At 33.6% G+C, this 13414-nt stretch overlaps 1 protein-coding gene across 3 annotated transcripts in view; it reads left to right on the forward strand.

Annotated features, from left to right (window-relative positions):
• U2SURP (U2 snRNP associated SURP domain containing) overlaps positions 1 to 13414 on the forward strand; it is a 52523-nt gene that overhangs the window by 2485 nt on the left and 36624 nt on the right. For all 3 annotated transcript variants that reach the window (XM_087870265.1, XM_087870263.1, XM_087870264.1), the window contains exons 2-6: positions 6231 to 6275; positions 7702 to 7833; positions 9795 to 9893; positions 11925 to 12039; positions 12508 to 12641. In XM_087870265.1, coding sequence (XP_087726391.1) covers positions 6231 to 6275; positions 7702 to 7833; positions 9795 to 9893; positions 11925 to 12039; positions 12508 to 12641 — 525 coding nt within the window. The remainder of the gene's footprint in view (positions 1 to 6230; positions 6276 to 7701; positions 7834 to 9794; positions 9894 to 11924; positions 12040 to 12507; positions 12642 to 13414) is intronic.

The following is a 13414-nucleotide window of genomic DNA, read 5'->3' on the forward strand; positions in this document are numbered from 1 at the left end:
TATTGTATAATGACTGCCCACATTGCTGCTTTCTATTTCTCACACAAGTCCAGAATTTATTGGAGAGAGTATCACATATTTTTGGCTAATACTACAGTATTTTGAATTTCTAGCCTTTGATCTCTGGTTTGATTTTCTTTCTTCTGGGAGATCAGATGAGTGACGCATTCTACAATACAGATGGAATGAACAGATTCTTTTGTTTCATGCTCATTCTTAGGTAGTTAAATTCCCATTGATATAGGTTGGGATGCTTGTTAGTCATATTTCTACACATTGAGGAAAATGTAATTTAAAAATGTACAAGGGAATGTAATGTACAGCATGGTAGCTCTAGTTAATAATACTGTATTGTGTATTTGAAAGTTGCTAAGAGAGTTGATCTTGAAAGCTCTCATCACAGGAAAAAAAATTTCTGCATGGTGAAATATGTTAACTAGGCTTACTGTGGTGATCATTTCGCAATACATACAGATACTAAATCATGTATATCTGAAACGAATATAATTTTGTGTGTCAATTGTACTTCAATAAAAATAAATTAGAAATAAAATGTTCAACATTCAGGATTTCTTCACTGACAATGGCAAAATTATTTGATGTGTCTTAATTGTAATTATTTTCTATGCATTTATTTGTTTATTACCAAATGAAAATATTGCTTTAGAATGGGAGAGGGCTGTTGGTACTGTGTTGTAGCTTTGATTTTGGGAAGAGAGATAATAACTGTTCCCTTAGAAATTTGTTAAACATATTTCCTTAGAATTTAATTTTATAAAGAGTAGTTTATTTTGATTTTAAGAATTTTGTTTGCTGGCACAGCAAAATGAGGATGTAAAGAGAATGCAGTATTTTCTTTCCTTCTATATTTCCTGTGTGGGTTATACTGCTAATATAATGGAATTATGTGCCCTGTTATTTCCCTCTGTGACAGTGTTTCTTTTTTGCCATATTGTCAAAAATTGGGTTAGGTAAATGAACAGGTAGAGGATGTTGCTGGGCTTCCTTGGACATTTAGTGCTGAATTGGTTAGGGAACTGCTTTGATTGCTGATTAACAAAGTATTTCACTCCTAAGAAATAAGTAAAATGAGGTTTGATTCAAGGCTTGTGATCCTTAGGTATTTATTACTGCTTGTGTACATTCTTTTGATGGTACCTGAAGATACCTAAGATTTAACTATGGTAAAATACTGTAAACAAAACACAAATCTTGAAAATTAGGTTCTTCATGGTTTGCTAGTTTTAGAGTGAAAGTTTGTTATGGTATGATTGTAACTTTATCTTAAAATATAAGGTGTATAGTTTTATGGGTGGAAGGTTGTCCTTTTTGGATGGAGAGTGAAGTTATGAACTTCTGTTTTCTTGATCGGTACTCTTTTAGCAACTTGAGTATTTGCAGCACTGGTGCTTGAATATGACTATTGATATGGTTTTTAAAAATTCCCATTTTGCTAGATTGATTGTTTTCTGAAAGTCTAGTTTTTATTTTCTTTTGATTTTTATTCCTGAAGCTTTTTTCTTCCTGGAAAGTAAACCTATGGAATATTCTCATTTGCCTTAGTGGCATATGAAAGAGGGGTTCATTTGGTGTGCAAGTTGAAGACTGCTGCCTCTCTACCACTTTTTCACAAAGATCATCATTTTTTAAAAATAAAAATAAAAACTTGGGTACAGGATATTAAACTTGAAAACATTAATGTTATAAATAACTTGCCTCTTATACAATTTTTAAGTAGTTTTAATATTTTATTGCAGACCAGCCACGTGTTAGATATTGTGCTGAAATAACTTTTCAAAAGGCAGGATGCCATTGCCAGTAGCACTCAAGGCTGTTTGGTACTGTTAGCTGTCTGTCTTCAGGAGTTAGATTTTTTTCACTAGGCTTTCCTCAGTTTAGATTAACTACAGGATATTCAAAATGTACTTAGAATTCTTCATGTATTAGTAGTGTTTTGACTATAACTTTAAAGATCATTTCAGGTTTTTTATTTAACTTTATCTTACATAGTACGTGTCTTAGTGATCTATAAAGTTTTTTTGAGAGGTAGCGCTTGGTTTGCCTTGGAGAGTGGTATTAAGGTAGGTAGCTGCTACTTGTGAGTAAGTGCACAACAAAGTATGTTGGCAGCGGAGTGTAACTTAATTTTGTTGGATAAATATTTGTTCAATAGATTAAGTCAACAAGTATATTGAGGCTTCCCGTCACTTCGCAGATCTTGTGCTTGACTTTGAGGAAGAAAACATTAAATGAGGCTATACAAACTGGGGAGTGTGCTGTCTAGTGGAAAAAAAGTCAACTAATAATAGTGCAAAGTAGAAGTATCTAAAAGTTCAGAGAGAAGTGACAGCTGGTTAAATGGAGAGTGGGAAGAAGGCTTCAAGAATAGAGGAATTTGAGTTCTGAACAATGAGCAGAGGTTTGAAGGGTAGAGATAGGGATATAAAAAGAGATGGGTGAAGTAAAGGAAAAGTCAATCTGGGAATGGATTGGTAAGTGATCTCTTTTAGTCAGTTCATAGAGCGCTTGTGTAGGGAATAAAAGTTGCTGAGATGGAAGATAAGTTTGAGATAAATTGTGGAGATTTTGAATGCTACGGAGTAAAATTAGAGAGCCTTGGGAAATTTAAGGCAGGAAAATCCTTTAGGATAGAATTCTTGGGGCATACTTTAGGAAGAATTTGGGAGTGAGGAGGACCAGTTGGAAGATTATTGCAGTGCTCCTGATAAATACTGAGGATTGTTGCAGAAATCTCACCTCAGATCTTCTCTGGGAAGCTTTGTTAACTTCTTCCCCACTCCCATTAAGATCTGCCTGCCCCCTCTGCTCTAGTGGCCGTTGTTTTACTTGACTCTTTTATTAGCTCTTAAGGCAGGAGGTATGTCTTATTTTACTTTATATATCTCTAATGTAAAGCATAGTACCAGTAAATGGTTGAATTAAGGGAAGATCTGGACCACAATTGTGTCTTTAGAAAGGAAGAGAAGAGTCCCTATAGAAGAGTTATATTAGAGGCGGGATGAACAGAATTTGACTCGTGATTATGAGAGGATAAAGGAGTCCAGGATGATCCTGTTATAATGCTGTTGCTGGCTAACATTTATTGAGCAGTTATTACGTGCTAGGCATTGTTCTAAGCGCTTTACCTGTTTTTGTCCTTCACAATAATCCTATGAGGCAGGGTGCTATTCAGCATTACAGATAAAGGAACTAGGGCCAAGGTTATGAAACTGGCAAGTGCTAAAACCAGGAAGTCTGATTCCAGAATCTGTGCTCTTAAAAACATTTTACTACTTCCATATTATGAGTGATTGAGAGATACAATCCATTGTCAGAAATAAGGTCAATAGGAGAAACTAGTTTGGAAGGAATTTTAAATATATTGAGTTTAAGGAGCTGGCAGACATTCAGGTGAAGATGTTCAGGAGGTAGTTTGAGAACAGATGGGAACCCAGGAGCGGAACTAAGGTTGAAAATAAAGAATTAGAAGTCATCTCAGTACAGAAGAGATTGTTAAACTTGTGGAGATGTAAGTTGATGCTTTAGAGGACAAGAATAGAGGAAGACATTTTAGGAGTCAGTAATGGGAAAAAGCTGATGATGCAGAATGGTAGTGATGGAGGAATGAATGTTCCTGTGACGAGGTTGCTAATTTGAAAAAAGTTTTTATTCTCAGCCACCAACATATAGGGCCATATAGTATAGTGTAGTTGGCTTCACCTTTATCTCTTTAGCAATCATAAGAGTTATCCTTTTTTCTTTTGGATTTTCTTGCCATCCTTCACCACATCTATACTATCTGCTTTCTCTATTCTGAGATAAATTTGTCTTGTGTCTGCTTCTTTATTGTCTTAACCTTCTCTTAATTCTGCCCATTCATTTCTTGCTTTTGGGTCTTTTCATATGGGTGAAGAATTGTGCTCTACAGAAGATCTGTAAGCATCATTAATTTGTCGTTCCTCAGTTAAAAAAAAACAACATAAAAACCAAACCCAAGACATATATAATATAGTCAGGTCTAGGTTAAGAAGAGGGAGAGGCAGAGGTTCAGCTTCGGAAGTAGCATTAATATTAACTGTTTACTTGGACCACTAGCTTTAGATGTTGGTTATTTAAAAAATCTTATTAACTACTATTTGCATCTCTCTAACTCTTAAGCTTAAAGAAGTTCCATTCTGAACGGTGTGTAGTTATAGCTGCAAATCGGTGGAAAATGTCTGGTTTGCAGTAAATGTGTCCAGTGCCATCTTAGGTTAATTGAAATCAGCTGATGCATCTTCGTAAGCTATGCTGTTATTTTTAAATCCTAGAAATGATGATTTGGATGTTGTGGCATAGGAGATTAAAGAAAGAAAGGCTAGCACTGTTCTAGCTGCTCTTGCATGATTATTCTTCTGGGTGGACTTTAGAATTATTTTTGACAACCCCTATGCCCCCTTGCAAAGATTTTCCTTTGGGGTATCGAGCTGTTGAATGAAATTGCATTAAACTTGTAGATAAATATGGGTATAATTGACATTGTCTTCATGGGTTTTCCCATCCAGGAATATGATGAGTCTTTTCAGAAGGTGACTTGAATAACTGAATCCTTCTGTAAAGTTTGTGTTTTCTTCCCCCGGGTTGTGTACATTTCTTTTGTTGGTTTCTAGATGTTTTACACTTCTTGTGACTATTGTAATTAGGATATCATTTTTGTTACCTAGCAGGTTAATACTATTATATTGGCAAGCAGTTGATTTTTTCCCCCCAATCTGTTCAGCGTCTTGACTGAATTTTTCTTTTCTAAGACTAGTTACTGTCTTGGATTTTCTAGTTTCTAAGTGTGTGCAAATGGGCACATTACAAACTGTGTCTGAGTGTGTTTCAGAGAATTAAATTTAAATATTAAAAAATTTCTTTTTCCATACCATCTTGCCTTTTTAGAAAGGTTAGATGGGAGAAGAAAGTGAATGAGGAAGGACACAATAAAAGTTAGAGATAGAAAAGATGGATAGAAAGAATAGTGATGGAAAGTAGCTAGCTCAGTGCTTGGTGGTCTTGAGCTTATTTTGCTTAGGACCCGGCACAATGGAGTTCAGAGGAACAGACTGATTCAGTGCGAAAATCGGACCAGCAGTTCTTAGCCTTAAGTTTAGAGAAGGTAAGTAAAGCAATACTGTGTAGACTTAATGAGTTTTACTGTGTTTGCTCTTTTGTATATCTTAAAAATCTTTAGTTTTCTCTTAAAAATTAATACAACGTCTTGTGCATTTTATTTGAAATCTAGAACTTGGAGCTAGGGTCTAGTATTTGTGGTGTTAAAATTCTTGGTTTCACTTTTAACATTTGACTATACATAAAAGTAAGTAAAATCTCGCTACCCAATACCTTGCAAAATAAAAACAACTCAGTGACAGAGTTTAATTCTGGGACTCCAAGTAAAAATTTCAGACAGATACCACATGTTATTTAGTTAATAGTCTTGCAGCTTGGCTGCTTTGTCTGCATAGTGAAAAAACAAAATATTGTATGCCATATGTAACTTGATCTGTAGATCAATTAAGAAAAAATAGAATGAAATTTTAACAGTTGACATTGTTGGAAAGTGCCATTATTTGATGACTGAACTTTTTCTGTGCAAGTCAGCAGTAGTGATGTGCTGAAATAGAAGCAGCCTCCTTTAAAACAAGTTGTAAATGGTGGCCAGCAGTGGATTTGATGAAAGTGTTTTCTTTTTCTTGAACTATTTCTCCAGTAGCATTTGTACCTTTTATATTAAGGGTTTATGTGTGGAGTTTCTTGTTACTAGAATCTGCTGCTTATGTGACTGGGTAGTTGGAGGAAGGAGGGCAAGTTTCTTTGCTGTATAGCAAGAAGTTGCTGCTCTGTCAGTGTTGTGGCAGTAAACAGTGTATCTTATGACTTGGGAAGAGCTTTTGCATTAAAATTCTATTGTAAGAATAGTGGTTATGTTTCTAGTGTACAGTTTAAAAGTTTATGTCTCAAATATATCCCACTCATTTGTATCATATTCTGGCACATATGCATTCTGCATTTTAAAGAATTGACTTGCACATTTATTTTGGATCACAGTCTTTTTGTAAAAGTTCTAGATTTCCTTTGGTTTTATTAGCTGAGGAGAAATTGCTACAAGTTTGGGAAGATTAAGTCTGTATTACTTGAGACATACTTGTTTTGTTAGCATAATACATTTTCAGATCATTTAAATACTGACTTTTTATTAATTGCAGACCAGATCATCAGATGTTCATTCATCTGGATCTTCAGATGCACATGTGAGTATAAAAGGCAATCTTTGTCTTTTTTCTTTCTTCTTCTTCTTTTTTTAAAGCATTTATTTATTTAAATAATCTCTACACCCAATGTGGGGCTCCAACTCCTATCCCCCCGGATCAAGAGGTGCACACTCCACAGACTGAGCTAGCCAGGCACCGCTTGTCTTTTTTCTTTAATATTTTTATTATATTGTATGTGTTTATTTTCTTTCATGTTTTTAGCTAGGTGCCCTCTTTTTTTTGTGTTCTATTTGTGTAAGTTGGCCCCCTCAGACCATATTAGAAGCCAAGTATGTATGTATCTTTATTTTTTATTGTGCTTATAAAGTTCTGTACATATACAGATGTGTATACTTGTACACTGACTGTAATTTGAGTTATACACACTTGTTCTTTTTTCACTGCACGAAATACCTTTTGGAAATCTCTGCAAGTCAACAGTTAGAGCTCTAATACAGTCTTTCTGTTGGTATTGTAATATTCCATAGGAGAAATTACACATGATTTTTTAAAGCTATTTCTCTGTTGATGGGCATATACTTGTTGTTTAGAACTTTTTGATATTTTGAATAATTCTTCAATAAACATTCCTTTACATGTCATTCATTATAGCAGTGCTCAAAGAATGGTTTTCAGACCCTTGCGGATTACTGAGAATTTTTCATGGGTTTTGTGAATTCATCTATTTTATAATAATACAAAGACATTTGCCTTTTTCATCGTTTTGACCTTTGCATTAATGGTGCAAAGGCAATTGATGGGTAAACTGTTGACATCTAACATGAATCAAGCCAGTGTTGTCAAAATGTATTAGTAGTCATTGTATTCTTCCCCACCTGGCACAGTAAAAGTAAAAATATGCTAGGTTCACTTAAGAATCTTCTTGATGAAGCAAACATTTATTGCTTCTTGATGAAACAGAAAATTATTAATATTAAATTTTGTCCTTGTGTATGGGTCTTTTTAATGTTTTGTGTGATGAAATGGGAAGTACACATAAGGCACTACCTCTTCTCAAAGTATGTTTGTCTTGAGGAAAGGTACTTGTCTGATTAAGTTGAGAAATGAAAACTGACTCCTTTTTTGATGGAATACTGTTTTTACCTGAAGGAACAACTGACAAACTGTGGTTAATCAGACTTGGATGTTTGGCAGATATTCTCTTAAAAATAAAGGAAACAGACCTATTACTTCAAAGAAAACAATTATTTGTTACTGATATAAAATTTGAGCTTTCAGGAACAAGTTAGAATTATTGAAAACTTTCCCTGTACTGAAGGACTTTTCTGTTGAAATCATTGGTGATATTAAGGGATGAGAATTTTGATAGTATATAGTGAAATTTGTCACTAGTTGGACATTTGGGTTGTTTGTAGTTTTAGTACTACATATGTGATTTTAAAAACTTGTTTTACTTTTCCTGAAGATGGATGCATCTGGACCCTCAGATAGTGACATGCCAAGTCGGACACGACCTAAGAGCCCAAGAAAACATAATTATAGGAATGAGAGTGCCCGTGAAAGTCTTTGTGATTCTCCTCATCAGAATCTCTCAAGAGTAAGTGTTGATAAAGATAAGAAATTTTAATCTGTCCTTGATCAGATTTGGTGGTTGAATATTTTGGTTTTGTACTTACTCTTTCATCATGTACTATTTGAAAATAGCATTCTTTTTTATATTTGGGTTAATGATAAACTCAGGTTCATGTAAGGAAATTTTTTAAAGTTTGTATGTGAGATAGGATTCATTTAAAATTTGAAATTTTATTTATAAAACCAAGGAGTGTTTTGAATATAAAATGGTTAATGGTCGGATTTATTGTTCTTCCCTTATACCAAACATTTACTGAACTAAGTACCATATGCCAGTCACTGGAAATAAATAGATGGGTAAAACACAGTTCGTGCTCTTAGAGAGCTTATAGCCTCACCATGGGAAGTACTATTTACTCTAATTAGTGTAGTGCCTGGGACAGTATGAGAACCCAGAGAAGAAGCTACTTTACGATGTGTATCTGCAAAGATGTGTATCTGCAAAGCGTTCTCATGCTCTTTTAGACTTTTTTCTATTTCATACAATTTTGTATCTCATACAAAATACATACAAAATACATACAAAATTGTATTTCATACAATTGTGATTAAATTTGGGGAATTAATAAATCAATAAAAATTAAATTTGGAAATATAATAAAGACAGCAGCCAATATTAACATTGATAACACTATTTTTATTTAATATTCTAAGCATAAATATATTTTTACTTTGCTGAGATCCATATTACAGGAATATATTTTAAAATACTCTTTTCAGTTCTAATTTTTTTAATTGTAGCAAAAATTCTGTGAAACTTTTAATGGATGATTATATTTCTTTGTGTAAACATTCCGTAATTTCCGTAATCATTTTTCTTTTTGGTGTGTAAGTTTAGCTCTTAGGATATAAATAAAATTTGAGCCCTTTTGATTTTGTTTTGTAAAATTATGTTTTTCATTGAATTTATATGTAATTTTACCATTTGTTTAAACTTCTAAAATTAAACCCAAAGATAGCTGAATGATGACCAGACATTTTTCTTTCTACTTTGGGAAAAAAATTTACTTTGAATCTATTCCTGAAACCTCATTTTGACTTTTGGATTATAAACTTTTATTTTTTCAAAGTGATTTTAATGTAACTTTAAAATAATTTGTAGCAGTGTTACTCTTCTATTCTGCTTCTCTCAGGGGGCAAGCCTATTTATAACCAGGGGATTGATAAAGTCTGATTTGTAATTGGTTAACTTCTCACTTTGGTAGGCAAGAGCAAAACCTTCGGATTTCAATTACAGATTAATATTTTAGGTTGTATTTAATAGATTCTACTCTCTTTTAAGTTTATGAATCAAAATCTAACATTTAAATGAATAACTGAACAACTAAAGATCTATAGATGATTTTACTTCTGCTGAAACCTGAAATACTATCATTATGCTCCTAAACATCAGTATTGTTGAAGAATGAGTTCATTTACTGAATTATTGAAGGAAATGATGTGATTTGTAGTACCTGAAATGGAGGTTATAGATGGTATTTCGATTCCTGCTACTGAACTTTGGAAATACATGCTGCCTTCTCCCTATTTGAATGTCTGTTTTCCATCACTGCTTCTTTACCCAGAACCATCTGTACTTTTTCTCAAGTGCTTTTATTCTTGGTGCGGGGAAGTTGGTTGAATGAGTTCTAAGCCTTGGCATCTCTCTCTCTGCTTTTTTACCTTTTTTAAAGAAAATGGCTTTTGTTTGTTATTGACCTTGAGTTAGCAAATGAAGACATTCTTTAAGGAATACTTACATCAGGATCAAGCCCAAGGTAGGCACTTGATGCTTAAGAAGAGTAGCCTCAGCTTTTCTGCTTTATAGTGAAATTTCTTTTTAAAAGCCATCTAATCTGAAGACTTGGTTATCAGTTGAGATGTACCAGTTGAGTTAGATAGTATTAAGAATGTATGTCAATATATGCTTTTTATTTCTTTCCACAGCCTCTTCTAGAAAACAAACTTAAAGCATTCAGTATTGGAAAAATGAGTACAGCTAAGCGAACTTTAAGTAAGAAGGAGCAGGAAGAACTAAAGAAAAAGGTAATGTTTAAATTGTTTTTTGTGTTATCCTTGGAAATGTGTCTAAATAAGTGTGTAGAGAAATGCTTTTCGAAGATTCTTGACCGGGGTATTCTCAGCTCCCACCACCAAGTCATATCTGTAACACAAGGTACATTTAGAGGAGTCCAGTTTGTATTCCTGTCTCACTGCTTCTTCTGTGTAAAATTTGGTTGTTTTCTGGTCTCTTCTTTTTGTATAGCAAGTGTGTGTTAATGTATATTGTACCTCTCTCTCTCTTAGGTGATCCATAATATGCCATATACGGTGTACTGTTCTCCATCTTGCTTTTCACACTTAACATTGTATCTCAGAGATTACTGCAGATATAATGAAATATTCCTTGTTTTTTTAAATAGCTGTGTAGACATACAGTAGTTATTCACTAAAATTCTGTTGAGGGCATTTTTGTTTTAGTCTTTTGCCATTACAAATAGTGCTGTTAATGAATAATGTTATGCATATGGTTTTTTTTTGCTAGTTTATTTTTGGGATATATTCCTGTAAGTGAGATTACTGGGTTGAATGGTAAATGCATAAATGTAGCTCTATTGGATATTGTCAAGTTGCTCTCTATAAGGGCAGGGATATTTTGCATCTCTCTCAGTAGCGTATGAGAGGTTGTTTCCCGATAGCCTTGCCAGCAGAGGATATTTTTGAAGTTTTGCCTATCTGCTCAGTGAAAAATGATATCTCAGTGTAGTTTTAAATTTGCATTTTTCTTATAAGTAAGGTTGAACAGCTTTTGTGTTTGTTTCTGTGAGCTGTCTGCTTATATCTAAACCAATCTTTCTAGAAATTAGTAGTTTTATCTCTATTTTTTACTTCGTATATTAAGTATATTAATACTTTGTGACACAAGGTGCAGTGTTTTTTTCCCAGTCTGTCGATTGTCTTTTTATTTTGCTTCTGGTGTTTTTTCCATGCAGAAATTGTTTATTGTTATGTAACCAGATTTATCAGTCTTTCCTTATGATTTCTAGTTTTCAGTGTTTTTCTTACTCCTAGCTTATAAAGGAATTTCCTCATGTTTTTTCCTAATACTTAAATAGTTTCTTCTTCTTCTTCTTTTTTTTTTAAGGTTTTTATTTATTTGTCGGCGGGAGGGGAGCAGCAGGCAGAGGGAGAGGGAGAAGCAGACTCCCTGCTGGGCAGGGAGTCCGATGTGGGACTCCATTCCAGGACTCTGGGATCATGACCCAAGCCGAAGGCAGACACTTAACTGATTGAGCCACCTAGGGATCATGACCCAAGCCGAAGGCAGACACTTAACTGATTGAGCCACCCAGTCGTCCCTTAAACAGTTTCATTTAAAAAAAAAAATTAAATTTGATTCATTTGCAGTTTCTCCTGGTATATGATGTGAAGAATTGGTTCATTTTTATCTTTTTTTCAAATAGTTATCCCAACATCATTCATTGAAAAGTCAATCTAGTCTCCATTGATTTGAGATGCTCCTTTTATTGAATACTATATTTCCAAGTGTTATTGGATTTATTTCTCTATTTTCTGTTCTGTTCTATTGGCCTTTATGCGTACATGTTTTGGGGACATTGTGAAGAGTTATAATTGAAATTGTCAAGGTTCTTTTGAGCTTTTTTTCTAATGCCAGCTGTGGAGTTATTGCTGCTTCATCTTCTAATACTCATGTCTTTGGTTTGCAAAGGAAATTTATAATCAGTGAATTAAATCATCATGTTTTGGGAACATCAGAAACATTAATAGAATAACAATATATAATTGTCATACAGTTTAACTCTTGATGTCTCTAAATAAACTTACTTAGTGGGTCCTTTTCTAGTTCCAGAAATTGCCAGTAGAGGATCAAAGTCTTTCTTAGTTTCAGCGTTAATTAGTATCTAATATCTACTAAAGATTAGATATTACCCGTTAGGACTGCCTAACCTGCTTTTACCAATGAAGAGAAAGATTTTGTTTACATTATTCCTTGATGAGTTTCGCCCTGTGTACAATATTTTTTTTATATGAAGTGGTATTTTCATGTGTATTTAGGAAGATGAAAAGGCAGCTGCTGAGATTTATGAGGAATTTCTTGCTGCTTTTGAAGGAAGTGATGGTAATAAAGTGAAGACATTTGTGCGTGGAGGTGTTGTTAATGCAGCTAAAGGTTAGTGTGAATATTATTGTCCTTAAGCAACCCAAAAAGTCTTGGTAGAATAACTGTAGGTAATTATGAAAGATGTTTGGTGTCTTTTGAATTTCGTATTTCCTTTCTATCAGCACCCTCTAGTGTTGATATTAATTATTAATTAGCAGAATAAATGGCCAGATGTGTATTAATGAGAACTTGGAGCCAGATAAGTTTTAAAAATAGTTTGTACCTTTCAGCTTTGAATACAGCAAAAGACTTTGTGAAAATTATAATATATTTCATAGTTTTACTATAAAATGATTAAATTAGTATTTTTGAAAGTAAGATGGTAATATGAATTAACTTCATATTTTGTCAGTAGTTGTATATTTTAGTGCTAAAAGCATTTTACTAATTTCTGTTTATTTTCAAAAAAATAAAAAATCAGATAATATGAAATTATTTTTGAAAATTAGTTTTAAAACTTACTGTTTTAAATTTCAGAAGAACATGAAACAGATGAAAAAAGAGGTAAAATTTATAAGCCGTCTTCAAGATTTGCAGATCAAAAAAATCCTCCAAATCAGTCATCCAATGAAAGACCACCATCTCTTCTTGTGATAGAAACCAAAAAACCTGTAAGTCAGACCCAAATAAGTGACTTTTTATGTTCAGAGATGATACTGCCAATGATATTTCAGTACTTCCACTGTAAGCAGGACTTTGGTTTCTTGTTTTTAATTATTTTGGGAGTAGATGTTGAGTTTTGGTGTTTAATCTTCCTAGAGAAGAGGTGATAAATTAGAGTAGGACATGTAGGCAGTGTTCTTTTTAGGTTTTTTGAGCAGTGAACCTTTGGTGTTATTATATTCATAGTATACCGCTAGTAAAAAGTTGAGTATATTTTAGGCATAAATATAAAATAATGGGATTATCTTTTTAAGCAGTTCTGAACTGTGGTATTTAAATAATGTCAGCATGTGTAGTGGCAGTTACCTTGGAAGACTATATGTATTCCAATAATGTATCTTTTGCCTAGAACGTTTTTGGAATTAATTTGGAATTACTGTCAGCTAGTGGTACCTTCTTTTAAATATTCTCAGTGTTAGGAGATTTTTAGTTTTTTGATGGTGGGATTTTTCATGGGGGTTGGAAGATAGAGGTGGGTCATGTTATTTGGAGCCACATTTGGTGAAGAAATATGATTACACTGAATGGTGAGACTGACTTTTCTTGTGTGACTTTTATTTATTTATTTTTATTTATTTTATTTTTTTTAAAGATTTTATTTATTTATTTGACAGAGATAGAGACAGCCAGCGAGAGAGGGAACACAAGCAGGGGGAGCGGGAGAGGAAAAAGCAGGCTCATAGCTGAAGAGCCTGATGTGGGGCTCGATCCCATAATGCCG

Source organism: Ursus americanus, chromosome 20 (genome assembly GCF_024610735.1).
Source record: "Ursus americanus isolate L20-20 chromosome 20, mUrsAme1.1.p, whole genome shotgun sequence".
Lineage (NCBI taxonomy): Eukaryota > Metazoa > Chordata > Mammalia > Carnivora > Ursidae > Ursus > Ursus americanus.